This window comes from Passer domesticus, chromosome Z, assembly GCF_036417665.1.
Source record: "Passer domesticus isolate bPasDom1 chromosome Z, bPasDom1.hap1, whole genome shotgun sequence".
Lineage (NCBI taxonomy): Eukaryota > Metazoa > Chordata > Aves > Passeriformes > Passeridae > Passer > Passer domesticus.
This window is the reverse complement of record NC_087512.1, coordinates 81,676,662-81,702,466: the sequence shown is the minus strand read 5'-3', so window position 1 is coordinate 81,702,466 and position 25,805 is coordinate 81,676,662. Positions and strand designations below refer to the sequence as shown.

Sequence of the window (25,805 nt, the reverse complement as noted above, 5' to 3'; positions counted from 1 at the left end):
CTGGTTCTCAACACAACAGAAAACAAGTTTCTCAGTGGGAAAGTGTTTGAGAGAGCAATGTTGAAGCACAACGGCCTCACTGCCCACATTTTGGTGCCAGGAAAAGTGATTTTACAGAAAGTATCCAGAAGGACACTGATGCCATAAAGGCACAGAGGCTGAGATGTTTCTCTGCCAGTGTTGCAGTTCTTACTCTCTTTTTCAGTTGTTCAGGAGACTCTAATAAAATATGATGTGGATCAGCTTTCACTTCCACCTCATAGTGGTGAAATAAGGAATTCAGACAGTGGTGTTCTACTAAGTATCACATACTTCAATAAATGTATTGTTTCCTTATTCTTACTTCCCTTCCAAAAGTTGGGAGTGTAATTCACTTCCTTCCAGATACAGGTTTCTTGCACTGACATTTTTTATCCTGTTTTTTTTTCATACCTTTGCATTTATCAATCACATTTTGTCTCACATAAATGTGTAAAATTTACAATAATCCACAGCCCAGAGAAGTAATCCTGAATATTTAAATTCCTATTGAGACTTAATTGACCATAAATATATTGACCACAAATTAAAAATCACATGGTGAGACGCAGCTTCACTCTTGGTGTGGAGAAGGACCAAAATAGCAATAATTGATTTTTATAACTCAGCCACCTACAGCACAAATGTAAACACCACTTATCCTAGCAGCTGAAAATGGAACCACAGATCTTATTTGTACACACTACAAGTGATCTTAAATTAATTGTGCTGCTACTTGAGGTACAAGTACTGGAAAACAGTTCAAGCTGCAAGAGACAAGGTCGCATTTTCTCTGGTAATTCTGAAAATGACCCATTCTTTCCATCTATGTCAAAGTTCTAAATGATCACAAGTGAAACAAACCAAAAATCTTTGTTCTCCTCTCTTTTTAAAAATCAGTTGCCAAGTTACACAGTCTGTGTAAAATACAATTAATCTTCACCTTTTTAGTTTTTGAATTCTAGTCTGGGCTAAAGGTTTGGCATCACTTATTGTTATGATTATTAGTATTAGTATCCAAATGATAACAAATAAGACTGCTGGCCATTTCAATTTCATTTTGCTATAAGGACAAATAATATGTTATCTCTTTAAGACTCCAGTGTTTTAGGAAATGCTCGGGAGTTGTTTTACACCTACATCTCCCATTCCCAAACGGTTTGCCCTCTTAGGAGGACCATTGGCAACCATTAAATATCTGTGAACTTAATTTACACAAGTCACCCTGCAAGTAATTTTTCATTTCATTGCTTTTTATTTTTTAGTTTCCTCTGTGATTTTTTTGGTGGCATCTCCCTCAGCAGTAACAATCACTCAAGTTTCAGGACACTCTTTATTAACACATTTTAGTTTTAACCAGGACTAAACCCGAAATGATTTCGTTCTGAAATATTTCAGGGATGAAATTTGGGTTGTACACTGCACATCTTGCAGTCTACCAGGGCAAACCAAACCAGCTGATTTTATCTATGTTATTTTCATAAAAATGTGTTATTCTCAGCATTGAGAGAGGATTTTTTTCCACACTGGCCTTTCCTGGTGAACAAATCCATTTCCACGATCAAGGTCTTTACTGTTTCAGAAAAAGATCCCTAAAAAATAATTCCTGTATGTATGGTTTTCTAAGAGCAGACTGACAACTTACAAATAGCAACAGTAAGAGATCTGATTTAATTCAAAATAAGGGCAATTTTTTTTTTCCTAAACTGAAGAGCTGCTTCCACATCCTGAATTCCAAGTTACAGCAATACCAGCTTTTCCAATAAATTTAATGTTTTATCCCTGGTCAAGGAACACCATGTGGAAGGACACTGCAACACACACCTTGTTTGGTGTGGAAAAATGAAAAAACAATTCCACACTTAAAAGAAAGAATGAAACAAAACCAACTAGAAAAGCCACAAACAAAATGTTTGGTGCCCAGGTAAACATTTGTCTGAGATGCTGAAAGCCAGGTCTGCTTCCAGATAATCTGTAGAAATTGCACTGTCATTACATATGTGTCCCTTTGTGGAGAAAATTATTATCGGAAGCTCAAGATTTCAAAATTGTGAGAGAAAGTGGGTAAGTTCTGCACATGATACTTAAATTAATTTTTTTTAGAAATTCAAATTTTGTACGATGTATTACTTATATTAATTTTAAATCAGTTAAATAGTTTTAATATTAACTGCATTAAATGCAGATGGAAGGGAAAACAGAGTATTTCAAACATGACAATCCAAAACATCCAAGATGTATCACCTTAAAAGCCCTCAAAATAAAAACCCCTTCATTGTTAGAACTTAGACGTCATCCAGACACATAACTGAAAGCATTTCCCCCAGACTGATAAACGTGGTTATGATACACAGCTGATTCTTTGGAACATCTTATTAATTCCTCAAGCTGAGCAGTTTTAATTTCTTCCAGAAGTTATGGGCAGTAAAAGCATTTGCCACAACTTTTGCAAGGTGGAATTACTGAGGCCAGCAGATCCTGGATAACTTCACTTTTTAGAAGTTTACTTTATTGCTGGTATTTAGGGAAAGGAACCCAAACAGGAGAAAACCACAAACTACTTACAGATCTTTCTATATGATAATACCCTCTCACATAGTACAACAAGTCAAAATAGTTTCAAAAAAGTGAATATTTTAAAATGCAGTGTATACTTTTGAGGACAAAAATGCACATATGCCAATTCTGCAAAGAATTAGAGCTATAATTTATTGAATTTGAGTATTCCCAGGCTGCTCTTCTTGCGTAGGTGCATTGACAAACCACAGAGATTCCAAAAATACAATAAAGTTCTTCCTATCAACATGAATTATATAAACTCAGAGGGGAAAAGATACCCTTAAAAATCTTATTTTCAAGGTTTCTCCAGGCTACCAAAGCTGCTATCTTTGCTTGCAAGGTGCACGTACAGCCCTGGTGATGTTTCATTCTCCCATCACCATGTTTTCACAACTCAGGATGGTTCTCAAGCTTCTGGCACCTCCCTGTACCTGCCCTGCTCAGAATCTTTTAACTTTTCACTCCTTCCCCTTCAATTGCCCCACCTGCTGCACTGGAATTGAGGCTGAGTGTGAACATGTGCTAAATCCAGCTAATTCTGCCCTTCTGTTATGGTGTGTGACTATCTCAGTTTCACAGAAAATTTCTGCCAAAATGGGGAACACAGGAGGAGGATCAGCACTGGGAGGGGGTGATGGATCCTGGGACAGATAACGAGGAGTGGCTGCTGGAGGGAGTGAGATAAAACATGGAAAACTCTGGAAAACCAGGAGACTGTGTGAGCGTTAAGGGGAGAGCTGAAAGAGTTCCGAGGGGCTCAAAAAGAAACAGGAAGTTTTTAGTCTGACAGAGACACAGGTGCTGCACAGCACATCCTCTGGCTCCAGCTGTGACATTCCACAGCTGGAACAGGGATTCCTCTTTCCCTGCACAAATAACAACCCCAGTGGACAATTCACTCCGAAATGCCTTTAAATAGGTGCTGGGGGATTCGTCCTTCCTTGTCTTCCTTCCTGTAAGTGCTGTAACCAAATGTTGCATTTATTTGTTCTGGAATACAAACTCTATTTTTTAACAATGTGTCATGCCATGACTTTACTGTAAATACAGTCAATATTAGCTATGAACTGAAATAGTGCATTACAGAGATATTGTACAGCCTTACACTGTGCCTTACAAATCCATTTTCTTTTCATGTGTAAGTACTTCACCATTTCTATTTCAAAACGCAGAAGATGCATGTTACTACTTTTTAATTTGCTGGCTTTGCTTATTCTCATTTAACTAAGTTATAAACTTTGATTTATATTTATTTACATATGGTAGACCTATATTTGTTATATAAAAATATATAACCAACATAAATGGTTTTTTATATGTATATGTATTTATATACACATTAATATTTATTTTCCTGCCTAACTTTACAACTTGAGATATATATTTATATCTCATATAGTAATGCTAGGCAGAAAAATAAAGTCCTTTTTGCTCATGTGCCTTACTGTAATAATGCTCTCCTAAAGCATTAGGTCAGCTCTACTATGGCAAACAAGGCTAAAAATAATACTGGAAATAGTATGGATTGAGGTAAAATGAGCATGAGCAGCTGCCACTAGATGGCAAGACAGGCTCACATTATTTTCTAGGGCTGGGTTTGGGCTGGTTTTTTTTTTTCCCCTTTTATATAAGAGGAATATGTAACATTTGTATTTCAAACATGGTGTCGACACTTCTCTCCCATGCCATTCCAAGTTTATCTGGTGATCTGAAGTTGGTGAACGAAGCCAACCACTTGAAAAGCCCTTTAGAAAACACAGGCACCACGGAAATAATGTTCAGTGGTAAGTTGAACCCTGGAAGAGATTTTAACAAATGTGCCGAAAAAAAGTAATGTGTTTAAAAGAAAGGGCGCTTCACTTATGTGTGAAAAGGTACAGACAAGTGCTGGAACTTGACTTTTAACAGAATTACCAAATTAAACAAATGAACTGTCAGTTGTAGAACAAGCTGCTTCCCCTACAACTCCCAGCAGGGTCTGTCAGGTGAGTGCCCCTGAAGCCACTGAATCTTCACACAGCCAAACCTTTGGACAGCCACGAAGTTGAGGAGCAGAGGACAACTGGGGTTTAATTAAACATACATGTAAGTGTTTCTCCTAATTGCAGTGCAAAAGCAGCAGCCAGGGTCAGACTCTGGGCAGGGCTGGGTGGCAGTAACTTGGGAGAACCAGTGACCCTGCCCATGGCTGGGTTTGGAACACAAGTGGCTTTAAGGCACCTTCCAAACAATTCCACACTGATCTGTTTTAAACTCTGCATTTAGGAGTGCCAAAACTGGAAATTTAACTAAAAGGCAAAAAAAAAAAAAATCCTGTGAAATCAATAGTTTACATTCTGTTTAAAAACTCAAAAAACCTTAATGAACACATGCTCCCAAACTTCCCTCTGACCTCTCATTCTTACTCATTTTCTTACTAACACCAGCACTGTCCACAAGGATCACATAAATTGTCTGCAAAAACAGAAATGTAGCATCTCTCCAATTGTTTAGCAGCCTTAAAATATCAGTGAAGAGCAGGATGCAAATGGTCCTCAGTACCTGAAGAGCAGCAGTTGCACCTGCAAGACTGGATGTGGAAACCTGAAAGTCTCTGAATTCTGTGACCTGAACCTTTGATCACAAGTGGAAGATTTAACTCACAGTAAATGAGTTTGTGAGAGCCTTGTGTAAAGCTGTGGCTGCTGACATTATATACATCCACTAACGTTACACACAAAGGTAATTATTTATTATGATCTTATTCAGTCTTTCAGTTGCCCAGTTACTTTGTCAGGGTCAGAGAGGGCTCCAGAACATGGGACAAAGAGCAGGTCACGCTGATATCCATGACTGGACATATCAAGAAACTAACAAATTGCATAGATTAAAAATGTCTAAAAATTACTCAGAAAATGTCCCACATGACTTTATTTTATTATCACAGTAGCTAAGTGCCTTCCTCACACCTTAGCTGCGTGTCCAGGATGTTACAGATGGGAAAGCTGGAAAGGGATGAGGTATTTCCAGACTCAGGCTAGGCTGGTTGGGCATTTCAGACATGTATAAATAAGTTCATCTCACCTCTAAGCAATCTAGTATGGTTTCATTAGTTCTGTTGCCCAAAGCAGCCTGGGTTTGGGTTATACTATTTAGAATTAAAGAGACCTGTATGCTAGAACTCTTGTGCCCCACACATTCAATTGCTGCTGCTAATGAACCAAGAGCAGGTTCAGTTTCTGTTTCACACAGAGTTATTTCCAGAGTCCCACTGCTGCTCAGACTGAGAGGAGATGAAGACAAAATGTATATGACAAAAAATTACATTCAAACACAAGCAGACCAGTGGAGGAAACTGAGGCACATGCTAACTCCACATAAAAACTGACTTTTCAAATTTCACTTTTGACACTGCACACAATTTCCATTGAAAATGAAAAAACCCACAAACAACAAAACCCCAAAACCTCATTTATCTGATGACATTACCTGTGTACAACTCCACCACCTTCCCTGCACCATTTTTCTGGACAGTGAGCACTGCAGTGACCATCACCCCTCACCTGAACTGAAGTATTAAAGTACAACTACAGAGGGATACAAGACAAATTCAGCTGCTGGTAGCAGAACCTCTGCCTCTGTAGATCAGGCATGAAGTGCCACAGGTTGCTAATTAACATCAGTGCTAATGGTCTGCCTGCATGAGTAAACCTCATTTTACAAAGAGCAGAGTTTTACCACATACTGTCTCAGAAACAACAATTCTCCTGTACTACTCTACCTCCACTACACTGTAGTAGAGGTACACTATATTAGCAGACTGCATTATTTTTTAAAAATAAATATATGTATTTTGTTCCATAAAACAATAAATGTCTCAAACATCATGTTAGAGGTCAGCAATGCCTCTTGCTGTTTCTTCACTCCCAGCACATTTCCCTCCCTGGACTCTGACATTCCTCTGCTCTGACAAGAACTCATTGATCCCACCTTGCTTATATCCCTGACAGTGCTCAGCATCCACCCAAAACATGAGTGCAAGAGGGAAGAAATTACTTTAAATCATCCGTGACCCCGGAGTTCTGCAAGCAGAGCTGGCAGGTGCTGGCTGTCAGCAGCTTCAGTTCAGCCCAACCCAAACAACTCCTGAAAGCAACAACAGGCACCCCCACCATTCCAGGGTGACCTTCCAGATACATTTCGGGCTAAAGGAATTAAAATGTTACCAGGCCTTTGTGGAGCAAAGCCTCAGTGCACTAAATATAAACACAAGCACCTCTCTCCTGCTCTGCCCATGTGGACTGACTGGAGAACAAATTGCTTGCTGTCATGATCTGGGAGTGAGGGGCAGGTCTCAGCTCCACAGAATGAGGGTTGCCAGCTCTCAAACGGATCAGCCTGTTGTCTGTGGTTTGTTTTACTCTGAGATCAGAGGAACTGAACAGAGGAGAGGATGGAGAAACAGCCTGGTAAAGGTCTCGCAGCAACCATGGAGGAAGGAGGAGGTTTTCACCATGAGTTTCCCCTTGTTGCCTGTGATTTCACCTGCCTTTCACAGCACAGACGATGCCCCTCCATTTTCAAGTCTCACAAGGCAGGCTCTGTCTGCCAGCACGTTTCCCTGTCCTGGGGCGAGCTGACCTTGGTGAGGCTGAGCTCTGATGAAGGTTTCAGAGCCTGGCAGCGAGTGCTGCCTGACAACACCCACAGCAGCAGCAGGGCTGTCTGCACTCACAGCCTCACACACCTCTCACTAGGATGGAACCCTCTGGATTGTGGCTTAGCTGAAACTGCTCCTAACGCACCCACTGCCACCTGATTTCCAAGCTTATGTGTATTCTAAAGCACACAGCTACAGCAAGAATTAATAATGTCTTGGAAAATGTCCCTTTTCACTCTCAGGCCTCATAAAAAGAGCAGGATGATGTTGTGGCTTCAAGTCAGACTCCAGACAGATACTGGCATACAATGAGACTTTACCCACACTCAACTTTCTATCAGATTGTCTTTCTTACATCTTCAAAGATCTGGAGTGGCTAGAAGTCTATTCACACTTCTAAAAACAAAACTCCCACATCCTCCTTCTGCAAAACCTTTAAAATAGTTACTCTCTCCTCTGTACTTCACACACTTGTCCTATCTGTGCCCCTTCCCCATCTCAGTAGTCATCAGACAATAACAAAAAAAGTTAATTCCTCTGACATCACAACTGAAGTGGGAGGCTGAAGTTAAAAAAAGTGAAATATTGATATAATATAAAAATTAAAACAAAAATTATGTGCAAAAGAGCCTACCTAACCAGCTGCTCAAAGCACTAAAAGCAGAAATAAATTAATTAATGAGTTTTGCCAGCTCCCGAGAATTTTGTGACTAGCAGCAGCCAGATATTTTCCACGTCACTTCCAAGTGTCTTTTCATTCATGGACTACAAATCAAGCCTCAGTTTGCCAGTGTGGAGGAAAACAACTGAGTTTTGGTGAGGAGGAGATGCAAGCCCAGCCTGGGAGCAATGCAGCCTCAGGTCACAAACACCACGCTGAGTTTGCACTAAAATGTCATTTCTTCCACCCTCAGTGCTAAATGGGTGTTCAGCTCCATGTAGGACAAACCTGAACAGAAGCAGCAATGGTCTAAATCCCTTACTTAACTTTTTTAGGCACTGGGGTTGAGATCTTCAAGGTGCAGGGCAATGCTCAGTGGGACATTCTGCATTGCCCAGGCTGAATTCCCACCCAAGCTCAGGAATCTGGCCCACTGAACACAACCAACAACGTTCTAACTTTAAAATCTCCATGGAATGTTATGAATATTATCATAAGAAAATATTTTAATATTGTACTCAAGCATTTTCTATCTCTGCTAGAAACCTGGCACCACTTCTTGTTCTGTGCTCTACTACTTCATAAATTAAATATTCGTCAGTCAGGTCACTTCCTTCCCACCTGTCCACTTCTGCTTAAAAATAAACTCTCAAATATTGCACCACACAGTGAGACATAGTTCAGAACAGGACCTTTTCTACAGACTTGCAAACAGTATTACAGAGGATTTTCTATCCTAAAATTCCTGTAATCATAATTTTTTTTTCTGAATACCTGAAAAAACCCCGGTGGTACTGGACCTACTGGCATGCCATCTCCTGGGGGAATGTTTCCTAGCACTGGGCTGGGAGCTGCTGCAGCACTCTGAAAAGAACAAAGGGAGAATAAACCTTTGTCATTGCATGGTAGGCATTAAACTCCCCCCAAAAAAACCCCAAACCTGACCAAAGTGCAGAAAGTAATTCTCTGGATATGTCATTATGCCATTGTTTCATCTGAAAGTAAATTAAAATTGTTGAGCCTTTTGTCTATACAAGTACCACGATTTGTTGAAATAACAAATGTATTTTGAGGGGAAGGGTGCCAGAGATTGCACAGGCCAATTAGACAAAGCCTGACTGAATTTAAAAAATGTTGCATCTGAGTGTCTCTACATGCACCAATGTGAATGTAACTTGCATACTTCTTGTCTTATGTGTATCAACACTCTCACACATGCACAAGGATATACACAGAGCATAAAAAAAGTAATTTATGCATTTTATCAGCAATTTCTAAGCACTTTAAAGATAATTTCAGCAGCCTGTAATATTTTTCCAGAACAACAACAAGCTTCAAAACAGGGCTCTGTTATAAACAGCACAAGAAGGGATGCTCATGATTCTGCTGGTAATGCTCAAGATTTTACCAACCCAAAAATAACCACCATGACAAATTAGAAGAATTCAGGTTACGTTTTTGGAAAGGAAAAGAAAAAAGGGATTTCTAAGGAGTGAATCAGAGGATGAAATTAGTTACCTTTGCAAATCCTTCAGCTGGAATAAGCGAGTAAAGAATATTGCTCCTGGCAATTTACATGCAGGAGATTGTCACAGAAAAGAGAAGCCAAACTGCTTCTGTTGTCATGTGTTGAAACCTCAATTACTTTTAATTTGTAGCATTCTTCCTTCCTACAATGTGTTTCTGTGCAGTGTGAGGCTGAATCACCTATAAATGCTTAAAAGCTTGGGTGAAAGTACTGGAGCACACAGAATGCTCCCACAGCCACTGGCAGGTTACTAATGACCTGCCAAAGCCTGCCCAGCAAAACACACAGATATTAAATTATCACTCTATTTATTGTGCACTCACACTCGATACCCTAAAGATGCAGATCTGGAAATTGTATTTCCAGGTGTTTGGCACAAGACCTAGGAAAGGAAAGAATAAAGCTGGAAAGATCTGAAAACTGGCACAAAAGGAGGGATGACCTTTTTCAACCAAGCAGAAAGAAAACATTCAGTTAATCACCACAGATTTCTTCATGGCTTAAGCTGTATCTTAGAATTAAAGTTCTGAGCAACTAGCAGTAACATATTTAGCATCCAAGCTCAGTGTTCCTTGGAAAAGTCTGGAATGTATCACTGAAATATAAAGTCTGCAAAAGATGCTGGATTTCAAAATGAGTGCAAGGCTTTGATTAGTGAAAAAATCCTCTAATAAAAGGTATGATCTATGCAAGGATCAATGCTGAAACACTGTAGAATTGCAGCTGACAGGAAAAGCCAGCCAGGTGAGCTGGATGCAGCAAATCCTTTGGAATTATAACCACAAATCATGCAGGGAGAGGCCACCACAAAGCAGCCAGAACAGCCAGGGAAGCTGTGGCCAAAAAAGGTGGTGCTCTGCCAGCCACTGCCACTCATGTCAAATAATTATTTTCGCCTCATCTCCATTTCCAAAGGAAAACAGGGGGAAAAGCTATTGGTTTGTTGCTGCTTGGGTTTTTTTTTTTTAAGGAAATATGAGCTCTTTAGGCATCAATGTGCAATAAACCCATGAGAGGCACAGTCTGAGTGGAGCATGTTGGATGCACTAACACAGGTACAGGTTTTCTGGATGAAGGATGACAACAGCAGCACCACTGACGGGAGAAAATCAATGATGTTAAAAGCCTGAGCATCTCCAAATGCCCCAAAGAGCCTGAGCTGCAGTGCCTGACCAAGGAGGAGCAGCCCATTAAAGGGGCACTGCTGGGTTTTATTTCAGCACCATCATCCCTCAGGCCCTGGGCTGGGCCACCTCACTGGCCATGGCACGTGCCACTGGCCATGGGATGTGTCCCCTGCCAGGTCCTTGGGGTCACGGGGGAGGGAACAGCCCCTTGGGATGAAGAGCTCCCTCAAGGGTACAGCACCCTGCTGCTGAGAGCTCATGCTCTTCTCCACTTTGAAAAATATTCTTTAAAAAAAAACACCAGCAAATTTAGTTGAAAAATAGAGGGGGAGAGGGGAATAATGACTATTCCACAATGAAGGGAAAAAAGGATTGAAGTTGTAACTGTTAGCCATTTGCTGGCCTAAAAAGGCTTTGTAGGAAATATAGCTAAAAATAACACTTTCATAATTGTCTCACAGAGGTGGGGTTTTCCCCCTGTGTCTACATCTCCCCTGGCACTGACACCAGAGGAACCCAGCCCCGTTCCTGGTGAATCACCAGGAACTGGCAGGGAGGGACTCGATGTGCTGGGTTTGATTTTCAGTGGATGTTTAGTGGATGTTTAGTGGATTTTCAGTGTCTGAGGCTGGGAGGCAGCCCCAGGCCCCACCACCTGGGCAGTGCTTCTGGCAGCTGCAGTGCCATTCCATAACCCTCAGAATTCTGCAGTTACTCTCTCAGGTGTTACAGGAACCTCCATTTCTACCCTTCATTATGCAATGCACTAGGGTTTTTTTTCTGTTTTCATGTTTGTTTGGGATTTTCTTCCCTGATGGGCAATGAAGTCCCAGAGCCAGAAATAAAGTATTTTCAGTGTTTTGGGTATATTACATTTTCTAGCTTGTGCTAAATAATGAATCTTTTAAGAACTTCTACCAGGTAGATCAATAAACAAACCTGCAACTGCTGCATGGAAATATTCTTATTTATTCTATCCTGATGAATTATTCATTCTTTTTCCACAGTCCCATAGCAAACCATGGCCTCCTTTTGCATGCCTTACAAGATGTTCATCATTTATACTTCCATTAGTTTGACATTTTAAATATTTGCAAATTGCTTTCCCTGCTTTTCATAAAAAGATGAAATCGGAAAATTTAGATGGTATAAACTCCTTGCACAGTAGCTTACCTCCTTAAAAATGGAAATCTGTATTTGCTTTTGTAGCTAAAATAATGAATTTATACTAATGAATTTATAATAATTTACAATTATTAATTAAAACTGTACTTGAGTGAAAGTTATTATGGTCATTCCTTCTCTACCCAAGCTACTCTTGGCAACGCAAAAATAGATTACTGTAGTAACTAATAAAACTAGCTAAGGTTTAGGATAGGTTTTATAATAAAGAAATCCCAAAGTAAATAAAAGGTAAAGAAAAATATTTTAGCTCTTCTACTAGTACATGTTCTGAAGCATAAAAATCCAGAGATAAACCTGCAGTGCTCATTTTTGGAGGCCATCCCAAGAAGTGGCTGATGAGGGAAGAGTTTCACTTGGAACCAAATAGTGCTACAAAGAAATTACTTGACTTTATAAAAATCCTCACCTGGCTCTTTCTTTCACCACGACATTCAATTTCAGGTATTTTGCTTACACTAAAACTTCCTTATTTTAATCCAAAGTTTACCACATGTTACTAAATTTGTCCACTCAAGGGAGAGCTCTGTTTTTAAGAAGTCTCACTGATGGGAAATGATGTAATCTACTTGATGATGGAGGGGAGGAGTTGGACCCTACAAATAAAAATGTTAGACACTGAGTTCCCTCATCCCCTCACCCTTCTCCATGTCAGCCCTAAATCTACTCTTATCATTTAGGAATGTAATATTTTCATATTCATACAAGCAACCAAAGCATGGCATCTCCAGACAAAGATATTCTGCCACGGGTGGTACAGACACAATCAGCTGAAGTAGAGCATGAAGGAGCAACATCTCAGGGTATTTTTATGTACACTGGTATTGGGGTAATGAAACAAATTGAACAGTGAATGTGGAATGTGAAGGACAATGCAGGAAACCATAACCAGTTTGAAATGCTGGTGAGAGCAGCACAGTCAGAAGGAAAAGCAGAAAATGTCAAAACCTAAACAATTGCTGTTTGGTTTTGGGTTTGTTTTGTTTTGTTTTGTTTTGTTTTTCCTTTTCTCCTTTTCTTTTCTGGAGGCAGGGGATAAATATTTGGTACATTAACTTAGGAAATTATGGGAAGTAAGGGATTTAAATGTAGTCGTAGGTTGCTGGGTTTTTTTTCTGGAAGAGCAAATGATGGATGATTACTGTTTCCAGTCATATTACTACATGTTTAATTTCTGGTCATTGATAGCTTTGAAGTGTCAGGCATACTGCAGCCAATACCATAAAAAATACCAAATTTCCTTTTGTAAACACTTCAACTTGTAATTTACCAAGTCTTTCTAAGACACCAGCTGGTTCCTGTAACAGACCTTCCCTCTTTGCAACCATCACAAAATAAAGAAGTATTAAAGGAACTACAGTGATTAACCACTAGCAACCTCCCTGCTTTCTTCAAGACGGAACATAAAACTACTCATCACTCTGAACAACAAAATAAATAACATTTCAAATACTTTAAATAAGTCTCTCTGCATTTTACAAGGCCTTTGAACATGTGGCTGTACACCAAGAGGCCAAAACCCACAGACTGAGCAGCCTTGGTTTACTCAACACAGTTGGAAGGTCATGCCCAAAAAAGGTGGATTCATCACACTGAAAGAGGTGGGTAATTCGAAAGATCTGGATCATGAGACCTAATTAAACCCTGGCGTAGCTCCACTGATATATATTTGTCTAAACTGCTTAATTTCTGCTGTGTAACAGGGAGGCATTCACATGACCACACAAGTCTGAGAACTGTAATTGTGGAAGGTCATTCCTTGCAACTTCTCAGTTTTCCTCCAATCCCAGCTCCCTATGGTTTCATGTGCATTCTGCTATTTTATTTCTCTCCATTCCATCTCATTTATGGCTAATAAAGAATAATAAAAATAATGATGCCATCAGTGTAGATTAAAAAAACCCACATTTGACCCTTTTTCTTGGAAACACCAAAAGGGTTGCACCAGCAGACATGGTCAGTTAGGGAAGGGCAGATCTGTTGTTAATGATGATGACTGATGATGATGATGATGATGATGATGATGATGATGATGATGATGATGAAGGTGCCCTCTGAGACTTTACCTTCTTCTTCATTCATCCTTCTTCCCCATGAAATAATTCTAGCCCCAAACCCACCTCACTCCAGCAAATATCTGAAGTGGGATCACAGTTTCTATCCCAGTGCCCAGTCTGGGGATTTCATCATGCTTAGCTGAGACAAAAAAAGTGTCATTACAGTGCTAAAAACTGGCTACCAGGTTGGAATATAAATTAATTTTGAGGAAAGCTTTGTTATCAGTGAATAAAAGGACTTCAAATTCCTGTTAAAAGAGAGAATTTTCATCCTGTCTCTCAGCTGCTGCTTCTTGGATTATTTAGAACATAACTTCCAGAAAAGGTTTTCTCAAAATTATGGTTATAAAGAAAAGTTATTTAAAAGAAACCTTCATTATTACCCGGAAGTTAATAAAATCAGTAGTCTGAATAGGTATCAGTGAACTGTTCACTGACAAAAAGGTGCAAGAGTAATTTGTGTTGTAGATATGGAAATAAACCTATGACATTCTTTTGAATTTCTGCCCATTCTTTTGGGTTATACTTTTTTTCCAAAACAGACCTGTACTGAAAAGCAGAATACCCAACTTTCCCCAGCTGGAGAATCACAGAATAAGCCAGGTTGGAAAAGATCTCTGAGCCATCAAGTCCCAGCTGTGACCTAACACTTCCCCATCACACTCCTCCAGGGATGGTGACTCCCCACCTCCCTGGGCACCCCATTCCAGTGAAGTCCATCATGAACATTCAGAAACGACACTTCAAACAATGCTTTCAGCCTGCTTTCTGTGAGGGTGAGGGCACTCATTTGAGGTGGATTCCCAGCCAGGTGTGTCCAGGGTGATGGTCCCAGCCCAGGACCCTCCCGAGCTGCAGCAGCACCGTCAGCCCCAGCAGGAATCACCGCGCTGCCAACATCAAAAGCCACTTGAGGACACAAAACGCTGCTGCTGTTGAAGCCTGGAGCCGAGTTGCAGTGATATTTCAACAAAATGACTTCTTTTCCAGAAGTGACACTTACACCCCTCCTCCAGACTCCCTGGAGACTGAGCCAGCTTTGCTCGGCAGCCGCAGAATCCTCCGCACGCTCCCCGCGCTGCTCTCCTCCTGCTTCCCTCCAGGATCACAGACCAGGGTTTGACCCCTGCCTGCCCCAGGAACATGCTCCTCCTCACTCAGGGAATGCCTCAGCCCCCACACGTTCTGTCTCCAGCTGGATTTTTAAATTCCAGATATTCCCTGCCACGCTGCACAAAGAGGATGATCGCTGCTCATCCTTTCCTCCTTCTTCCCCAACACGCTCTTCCATTTTTTTTCCATGCTCTACAGATAATTCATGGTTGGTACAATTGTGCTAATTGGACTAGTATGACAAGACTATCTCATACCCCGACTTCCCCTAGCAATTAAGTGGTTGGCACAGTGTCTTTTAATCATTTAATTAATCTAATTGTTAAACCCACTTTATTTTCCAAAGATTTTAAGATTGCCAGAGTATTGTATCCCAGTTCTTATGGCCCAGCACTCCACATGAGTCAAGTGCTTTTCCATTTTAGGAATATAGTGATTATTAAGATGAAAGTTTTTCTGTATCTCTCTGTCCTTTCCAAGTTATGAAACAAATGAACAAATATGCTGTGAGCTGAAAGACTAAAATTTGATTATGAAATGCAAAGTAGCCTGGTTTGGGGTTATCCTCAGGTCGCCTGAGAGTGATTCAGCAATGCTGGCAATATATGCACAGCTTCAGAAAGGAAAATACACCAAAACCCCCTCAGTAATTCCCTCACAATTCAAAATGGATTTTTGTCTCCATATGTAGCTGACTGCAGAAGTCATATGCACAAAGAGATAAATTTTACTTCAGAGGGACCTTAACTGCAGAATTTACTTCATCATGACAATTTTTTTCTGCCTCTCCAGGGTCTGAAAAATTGTACATTCGCATGTTCTTCTCTGGACCTTCATGTCATTAAATTCCCCTTTAATAACCATTTACTAAGATACCAACCATGGATACATCTCTGCTTTCCAAGAGTGTCCTCCATAAATTATTCCTCTGGCCTAAAATGTGAAAACATGTGACTTCACAACACTGTAATTCTGACAGCCCATTTTCATAGACTTACTGAAGCATCCATTTGGGGGTTTTATTTGAACATTAGCTCCATTATCACTGGAATTAGTGGTACATAACACATAACACAATGCACACTTTAGAGTCTCTAGCCTGAATTTCATTGCTTTAAAACCAGTGGTATTTCTTGTGTGTGCAGGTGCTGATGAATAAATACTTAATTCCCTAACAAGTGCATGTTCATTTGAAGAAAAATAGGACAAATTTAAAACTCATGGAAAGCTAGCCTCTAAAGTATCTCATTTTTCTCATGTTAGCTGAATATCTATCTTTGGATAAATGTAACTTGTTGAACAGAGAGTTAACACCTCTAAGTGCTAAACCAGAATTAGGCACTGTGCTTATGAAGACCTCACATTTTCCTGCTGGTGATTATTTGCTATAAAGGAGTTACAAGGAGCAGTCACTGAGCAACAGAAGCCCCCCAGCCTGCCCCAGGGGGTACCAGAATTCAAGGAATTTCCATCCATCCATCCATCCATCCATCCATCCATCCATCCATCCATCCATCCATCCATCCTCCACAGACAGCAGAGGCAGAGTAGAGCTCAGTCCTCCAAGGACATGGTTATTGGATGTCTTTTTGGAAAAAAACAAAAACAAAAACAAAAACAAAAAACCAAAAAAACCAAACAACCAAACCTTAATTCCCTTTATTTGGGAACTGGATCCAAGAAAACCAAGCCTGTGAGTGCCCAGCATGCATCCCAGGGCTGGTGAGGGTTGGAGCAAGGAGAAGCTGCCCTGGCAGGAAAAATCCTGGCTCCAAACATGACCAAACTCACTGGTCCCCAAGTCACACAGCAGAGCAGGTGAACCTGTCTCAGGTGGCTCCTCCTCAGGGAGCCAATTATTTTACACCCCGTGGTGTGAAAATCCATAGCAGTGATAATGAGAGCTTGAATCTTTCAGGGTTAACTACCTCCTACAGCTCTTAAGCACACCTTTAAAATCTTATTCTTCTGCTCACTTTATTATTATTCGGGTTTTTAGGTGGTGCCCACACAGACACTGAAGGGATGGTGATCCATGCACAGCCATTCCACCTGGCTGGTCCATGAACTACTGGGTCACCCACACAGAAAACAGCAACTGACAGTGTATTTTTAAATACATTATGTTATACAAGGAACAAGATTCAAAATTCAGCTGATGCAAGAATGATTGCTGAAACTTCTGCTTCACCATGTAATTCTTCATTGCACTTCATTAAAAAAAAAAAAAAAAAAAAAGAAAAAAAAGACCAGCTAAACCCAGGAATATGACATGAAAAATTGCCTTCATAAACAGTTTTATACATGCACAGATTGCATATAGAAACAGACTGGGTTTAAATGAGAATTATGTATATATGTTTCTTCACTAAAAATGCACATTTTGCAGTGAAGGAACCGTTAAAAGCAAAGCAGGTATAAACCCCCTTGTTTATATAAATAAATCAGGTCACATTACATGATCCAAAACAACAGCAAGCCTGTCTTCCCAAGGTCCCTGACTGAGTCTGTGAGTGCAGACCTGTCAGGGTCACCTTCACCTCAGCACTGTGTCCAAGATGGCCTAAAACACCAGAGATTAATGTGAGCACTTAGTGGTTGCAATAATCCATATTTCACTATATATAAAAAACTGCCTTCCTCCTCAGCTAACACGGAGAGGTTCACAGAAGGAAAAGGATAGACAGATCCAGTTTAGCTCTGTTATTAAGAAGAATTATCTACAGGAGAGCAGCAGTCACCCATGTGCCACCTTAACAGCCCCCGGCCCACAATGTCTTTGGAATTAAATTTAAGCTGCAGGTTAAAACATAGCAGAATGGGAACTATGTAATGTACAGGCTGGAAACGAGAGAAAATGAGAACTGAAGTCAATTTGAAGCATTCTCCCCATACTAAACTACGACAGAGGCATTTTCCAGGAGGAGGAAAATGTGGCTTTTATTGGGATTGCTCTAAACAATCTGCAGCCAAGGCACAGAACTCTGAAGCTCCCCCATTCCACCATTTCCTCTTCTTCACTTCCATTTCTAAGCCTTCCTATCCCTCAAACAACTCCAGCCTTTTCATTCTGTAGAGACTGCAGCCCATCACACAAAAATAAGCAGGTTTCTGCAGGCAGAGGGTCCCAGGGGAGGGATATTAGTGCTTCCTGCAAAAGCTGACAAAACTTAAGTGTCAGGTAACAGGGGATAATTGTAATACTTCATTTAACTGCCTCATCTACACTAATAGCCTGCACAGAGCAAGTGCTGATGAAAGGACTGCAGATTCCTGGGATGGTGAAGTTTCTCTCCTGCAATTAACTTAGAGCTGCTCACTTGTATGCTTGAAGTCCCTTGTGCCTCCAGCTTCATGTGAAATGAACAGGAAACACTTTTGATTTTCCCTGCAAGAACCACTCTATGGAAGGGACTTTCCAGGGTCTGTTTTCCAGAAAACACCTTTTTTCCCTCATTCCTTGTGATTACCATTTGCATGGATATTTTACAAATCAAGATCATACACATCAGAGGCTGTTATGACTTTCTATGCACTCCACTTGGTACCTCTTTAAAATGTCTGGAATATTTAATTCCTACCCAGCTCTATTTCATCTGATGCATAATTAAAATATTACCACTCCAGCCTGAACATCCAAGAGAAAGGTGCAAAGTTTGTACAGAAGAACAATCAAGAGGTTATTTTTTGCCTTAGTAGCCCCAGTTTGTTGCTATTCCTGTATGAACTTGTGTTTGCAGCACACTTTGTGCAATTGTACATAGCAAAATTCACATTTAGCGCAACTACATCAGATTGGTGAAAGTCTAGCTAGAGCAGACTGCATGAAACAACTTGTAATTTTCAGACTGAAAATCACCCTAAAACACAGTACAATGTGTGGAAAGGTGACAAAATCTGAGTTTAAATATATACAATATAAAGGTTGGAAATAATTTTTTACCTCTCAGGCTGAGGTAACGCTATCACAAACTGTTATCAGCCACAGGAATGAACTTGTACAGGTTTCTCAATTATTTTTAAAATCCTTCTTTATCCCCAGGACACTGTGTGCATTTTTAGCATGACAATGACAAAGGCACACTAGATAAAGCAGTGTAAAAAAAACCCATAAAACCAGTGTCTTATTACTTTTCTCAGTGTAATTGTTAAATCCTTCTCATCCCAAACAACCCTTAACTCTACCAGTGCCCATTCCTATGGTGCTCCTCAAGCACTCAAGTTTTGAGTGTATTTTGGAGCATGAAACAAGGTTTTAAAATAAAATAAAAAGCGTTTTTGCTGCAACACAGTGCCAAGACAAAATTACAGCAGGCAAGGAAAGGCTGCTTGGTGTTTTCCAGTTTAAGTTGTGCCATGGTTGGGATGGGAACAGAAATCTGCGTGGTACCTGCAGGGAGACTCAGGGCACCCCCAAAACCCCAACACCTGCAGCTGGGAGAAGGCTTTTGGGGTGACCTTTGTGGGTCTCAGGATGACGGGAGGATGAGGAAGGTAAATGCAAATGCTCCCATTAGTGCAGTCCTGAGTCACCTCCATCCCCACAATTAAAGAAGAAAGGACAGAAAGTTCAAAATCTGACTGCAAAGGGCATCTTAAAACTGCCCACGGGTCTCAGAATCCTTGTAACCAGCATTTCACTCCAGAGATGGGAATGTTTTGCACAGGCAACCCTCCCCCATGCACTTTTTAGGCTGTTGCTTTTGGCTGAGGCTGCTGCTACAACAGGAAATAAAAATTATATTACTCAGGAAGGAAGCTAATGAGTTTCCCCTCCCCCCAATGCCATTAGACACTTCCTGAATAAAGGAGAAGCACATTAATATAAAGAACAGCCCTACGTGAGCAACCAGGGGCTGAAGAGCTCCGGGATTAAAGCTGAATTCCATCTCTGGATGGACCAGGAATACCAGGTCAGCTGCCCGGAGGCACCACCTCACTGCCTGTGCCTCGTCCATCCTGCGCTCAAAGCACCCAAAATCAGCCACGATTTCATCACTTCCTCTGGGAGAACACGCCAGCAGATAAAACAGCTCCTTGTAAGGAGCGTTTTCCATGTGCTTACTCTCTTCATTTTGCTTTATTGTTCTGAATTTAAGAGGCTGTTTCATAAAACCCCAAATCTGGGCTTTTATTGTTTGGTTTGTTTTGGGAGTCCTTTAGGCTGAGGGATTTCCCAATCTGGGAAATATCCAGAGGACAAAAAATAAACAAAATACCCAACGCCAGATTCATGGAAGCTTAGTAATTTACCTGCTGCATTATTAACATTCAGCACTATTTTAAAGAAGCAGCAACTTCTTCAGTGATCAGAATGTAAAAATTTTTGTGTCACTATTAAGACTTGTGTCATGAAGTTTTCCATGTAGTTCATCTGCACTAGGTACTTTGGACTGTAGTTACCTCAATTAATTCTTGGCATGTTGGTTTTTTTAAATAAAGTCACAGTAAGTAATTTAAGGGGTAACTCTGCAAAAAGACGAGGACCATTTGAAGTTTAAAAAAAAAAATCAGAGGAGTGAACTTTTGCTCCTGTTTTCAATCTTCACAGGAGCACACCTTCCCAGCAAAGGAGCACCAGACAAATAAGTGAGTTTAGAGCTATTCAGCATGAGTTTTTTTGACCACTCCAGCACAACCAACAGTGACTGCTGCAGCACTTGGAAAATCTACTTTTTTGCTTTGGTTTATTCTGTTCTCACTGACTTTTCTTTCTTGGCTGACAAATATCTTGTTTTCTTGCCTTCTTTAGGCTCCTCCCAATTCCTCGATCCACCAGTACTTTTTACCTCTTTTGATTTGCTTTATTTGCTAAGACTTAATGGGAGCCTGGAAAAACAAACCACATTTTTGAGTTTTACTGGCAAAAACAAATGGGGAATACAAGTGTCCCACCTGGTACCCTGTCTGTGCCACAGACACAAAAAGATAAAACTAATGAGAACGGAAGGATTTCCTGCCACAGTTTCTCCAGCTTCTGTACTCTTTAACATCTTCTATATCAAAACTATGGCTCAGAATTATTCTATGTACCAATCAGAGAGTTTTAATTTCAGACAAGACCTAACGGTGTAGAAGGCAAAATAACTGAAAGCATAACTGACATAATTTTACTTTTACACATCCTCTTCCTAGTGTTACAATACATCAGTTGTTTTATTGTGCTTATATGATAAAATAGGACCATTTCCTTATCACACTGAGACACTTCAGAGTGTGTCTGGATGTTCCCTTTCCACCAGCAGCTGAGACACTTGGATTTTTGTGCTTTGAGGAAGCTGACATGTATCAAGAAGCCACCGTGACACGGGGCGTGTGGAGCCTCAGGATTTAATTACAGGATCCTGTTTTCTAAAGAGAAGCCACACAAACCCATGTTTAGAAGCAACAGGAATGTGCGATTTAACCCGCGTGGATTAAATTCCTTTGCTCCTCACTGCGGACAAACACTGCGTTAGCTATGCCCGTGTACAACATCTAAAGGGCAAAAAAAAAAGAAAATAAAAGAGCCCAAAATATTTCTTTTTAATTTGTTTACCCATTTAAGAAGAACAGCTATTATTTCCAGCCAGAACTAGCAGCCTTTGGCCACGGTTCTGAACATACCTACAGAGTGTTGTGAACAACAAAACAAGTTTAAATTATTGAAGAGGAATTCTCCAGGAAGCAGGAGGATGAGCTGGGCAGAGGCCAGCACCACCAGCCAGGTTTTGTCATGGGGATCCTACCTAAGCTGGAGACCTGCACAACACAACTCCTGGACAAAAACAATACATCACTCACAGCAAAACAAAAAGTACATACGTGCACAAAACCTTTCACATCTCTTCCTCCCTGAAACGAAATGTTAGTGAAAGGTTACATTTCAGCTTGTGTTAATTCCACAGAAAAGGAGGGTAACTCTGCAAGGAATTAATGCTAAATGAACCAAAATTCCCCCGCAAAATAAGAGATCGGGTTTTTTGTAATTGTTTGCCACATTCAAAATGTTACATACTCTAAATGTGAGCACAAATATATCTGTTTGGGTGTGTTTTTTCACACTCCTCACAGAGCCTGTCATAATCACCTGCCAAACGTGCAACAGTTCCCAGCTTCTCTGGGCACAGCCCCTCTGCATCTGTGGCTCCTGATACCAGCACACTGTCCCAAGACCAGGCCAAACTGTAAACTCACAGAACGTTTACCCACAGTTTTTCTTATCAGTTGCAGCTAAGCAAGAACAAAATCTAACCTTCACACAGCCTCCCAAATTGTTGCCCTACTACTCAACAACCACCTTTTCCTTCATTTAGAAGGCAATGAACATTATATTTAGAAATGAAGGCACTAAACCATTCAATTTCTCTGCTTTGGTTTGATTTATTTGGGGGATTTTTTTTTCTGATAACATGTTGCAAACACTGCAAAAGGGACTAAAGATCACCCTGAGATAAAAAAGGGTTTTTAAGTAGCACAGGAATTTTTAAACTTTTGCATTTCCCTGGGCATAGCTCTTTATCTGGCCTGCAGGTGATGCCCTGAGCCTGCCAGCCCCAGCTCAAAACACACACTGCATCCTTAGATATAGATAAAATGTAAGTATTCTAAACAGTGAGGACAAAGACAACAAGAAAACTTTATTCTAGAGGTTTTTTCTGTCCCTGGAAAATTCTGTCCAAATAATGAAGCAATAATTACTCTCACACCCTTATATTATCATTCATTTCACATGCCCTGTCATGCTTTTTGTTCAGAGAATTGCTCCAGTAGGCTTAAAAAAAAAAATCAGAACTGCTTCATACCCATTAGTAATTCAGTAAGGTTTTTCATTTTGGTCTATCATACTGACACTGTCACTTAATATCCATATGAAGAGCAAGCTTCCTTTCACCTGGAGATCCCCAAAGTGCTGGGCACAGAAATCTGTTTATCTTGATGGTATTCAACGTCTTTGAAATTAAGATACGAATATTCAAAGAATGCCTCCCACACCAAGCCTAAAGATAGAAATTTTTCATTCCCATTGTATATTCTGAACTCCAGAGTTGGCAGTTTCAGAGTTCGGAATTTCTGAGTGCACCGTTTTTGCTTCAGAAGAGAGAAAACACTGAACAATGACTTCATCAGAGCTCAGGAAATATTTTAACCCCTGTTTAAAATGAGGTTCATTTGGTCCTCATACTTTTCCTCAGGGAGAAACCCACCTGTTCTGCACCACTTTGACTTGTTTATGAGGCATAAGCAGAGCATTTATGTAGCACTAAATCTCCTGTTCCGAGCCACATGATACAGCAAAACCTTCTGAACTGAATTTCCAAATGTAAGACATCTCAATTCTCACAAACTGAGTCAAGTTGTGCTTCACTGCTGCAGTTAAAACTTAAATAATACCATTGAAACAGACAATTTAATATTTACAGCTAATAAAGGCATTGCACAGAGTTGCTTTGAAGCTAAATCCAACACTTTGAGGCACTGGTACTTAACAGTACCAACTTTCAGCTCCACAGCAATGGCTACCCAAAATTTAAATAATTATATAAAGAAGGAAGGCGGGGGGAAACTATCATCAAAGTAAAACTAAAGCCTTTCTTAACATATATTTTCAAAAAGAGCAAATGAAACTTCCCTGAAAAGTCACCTTGTTATTTAATGGTCCCTAACAGTTCCCTACAATCTTGCACATCCATTACATATTTAAATAAATAACAGTTTCTTTGGTCTAGTAATAACAATGAGGAGTATCTTAATAGAAATCAGCATTCTGTACTTGGGGGGGCAAAAAAACTCCAGACCAAGCAGGATATAACTTCTCTGGGGACTGAGGAGACCTTGTGTGTAAACTGTCAACTCCTTCCTCTTCCCTCAGCAGCAGGAAAGGAAACATTAAGGGTGGGACATCACTTGCTTCTCTTACAAAGAAATCCCGGGGATCACAGATACCACAGAAAAAACCCCTGTATCTCTAACAGAAATTATTAATTGTATTCAGCAGGGGGAAAAACAAAAGCCCTGTAATTATAGTATTGCTAGATTACACTGGAGGAGAGAGGTGGAGTAAATATGAAATAAGTACAGCTGGACTCTTTTTACTGCCTGGTAGCAAAGAGGGAAATAAACCCCTAGGATAAAGTTCGTAAGAAATGGAGCAAGTTGAATTGTTAAAACCTTCCCAGAATTTAAGGGAAGAGACTGCACTTACAGCCATCTACAGTGCCTGCATCTGTCCCAGCTAAATCTCACTTAATGAGATTTATGTCCATTTCATTCAAAATTATGTTAGAAGAAGAACTTCTTACTCTGAAATTATTTAATTTGTGACTTACAAGCAGGTACTAAGGTCAGACAAAACTGAGGGCAGGGAACATCTGATCCCTTTTACTGCAGTGAGTGACTGAAATGAGGAGTTTTGAGGGATGATTTTAGAAGGGTCCAGGGAACAACTCAACACTGTCTTCAGAGAAACTCTTGGTTTGTCTCCTGGTGCAACCTTTTCCTTTGCTTTTCACAGATGACAGACCCCCACGGGCACCAGCAGCAGCTCCTGCCTGGGAAGGTTTCAAACCCATTTCAGAGATTCCCTCTCACAACAGAAGAGCTTTAAAGAACGCGTTTGTTTCACACATTTGCTGTGCTGGTGGGAGGAATGGCAGGGCTGTGGCACCAGCCCCTGCACCATGAAAAGCCCCTCCAGCTGGACCCGACCCCCAGGTGTGGGCACTGCTGGCCCTGAGGGGCTCTCTGCAAAATCAGCCACCACACCAGGGTCCTGGTCAGCATTAAAAGATGCTACACCTCCCAGTGAGGCATCTCCAGATTTCTTTTTTTTGTTCCAGAAACTTGGAACTATTTGAGGGGATTAAAGGATAAACCTCAAGGATTATGATGAAAAGATAGACAGACAAGGTTGGGTTTTACCCACACTTGGCTCTGGTCAATCACCACAACCAGAAGAAGATACTATTTCCCTTCTTCTGGGAGAAGCAGGTAGAGTCACATTTAATTTTTATGGCTGCCACACTAAAACAGCTTTTTGTGACGCCCAAATGGAATTATCTGTTTTTCAGTCTGTGCATAGTGCATTAACTCATCTCAGTTACCAAGATCTTGTATTAATTTTGCTCAATATTTAATTTACAATAAACACACTTTAAAAGGAAATAAGCACTGTACATGACTCCTGCTAGTTTCAAAAGGTGTTTCCAATTAAACATATGATAACACTTTATACAAAAGAAAAAATTGTAAAATCTACATGAAGAGCTGCCATCTGATGCAGAAGAGTAAAATTGTGGCCAAATTTAGTAAAATAAACACTCTTTAAAGAGCTTCCTTGGGTAATGGGCACAATCCAAGCAGAGTTTTGAAAAGAGGTAGTTTTCCACCACACTTGGAACAGAAATATATCAAATAGATTTATTTGTTGGCCTCAAAAAGACATTCTAGGATTGGTCGTACTGCTCAAAATCTGGGAAGCCAAGCTCAAAAATAAAGTATGGTTCTTTGTTTGATAAAGAATATTCTTCATGTTTCTTCCTAAAGATTCTCTTATTTCAATATTTCTTTTTTGAAAGAATTCACTGAAACTCCACTCACTTCAAACTTTGAAGATACCAAGATGGCCAGGGCTCAAAACTTAAATAATGAAATACTAAACAATCCATTTTAAAGAAGAATACTATTGAGCCAAGTTCCAATTGAATGGAACTGAGGACCTAAACAGCTGGTAAATAAAAATATTTTTTCAGGAAAGTATTCTGAAGGTATAAAGTTTATCTAGGCTTGAAAAGAGCATGAAATAATAAATTCTTCTCCAATTCCAATGAGAAGAAGGCAAAAACTCCCTGCAAATGTAAAATAGAAATAATAATCATGCCCATGATTATTAAATTATCAATGGTGCCTTTTCTTCATAATTAAACCTAATTCAGTGTTTGAA

The 25,805-nt window shown here is 40.2% G+C and overlaps 1 protein-coding gene across 4 annotated transcripts in view; it reads right to left on the bottom strand.

The window, feature by feature from the left end:
- SSBP2 (single stranded DNA binding protein 2) overlaps nucleotides 1–25,805 on the bottom strand; it is a 134,552-nt gene that overhangs the window by 35,157 nt on the left and 73,590 nt on the right. For 2 of the 4 annotated variants that reach the window (XM_064405131.1, XM_064405132.1), the window contains exon 5: nucleotides 8,652–8,741. The exons of the other annotated variants lie outside the window; for them this stretch is intronic. In XM_064405131.1, the coding sequence (XP_064261201.1) occupies nucleotides 8,652–8,741 (90 nt within the window). The remainder of the gene's footprint in view (nucleotides 1–8,651; nucleotides 8,742–25,805) is intronic. 4 annotated transcript variants of the gene reach the window in all.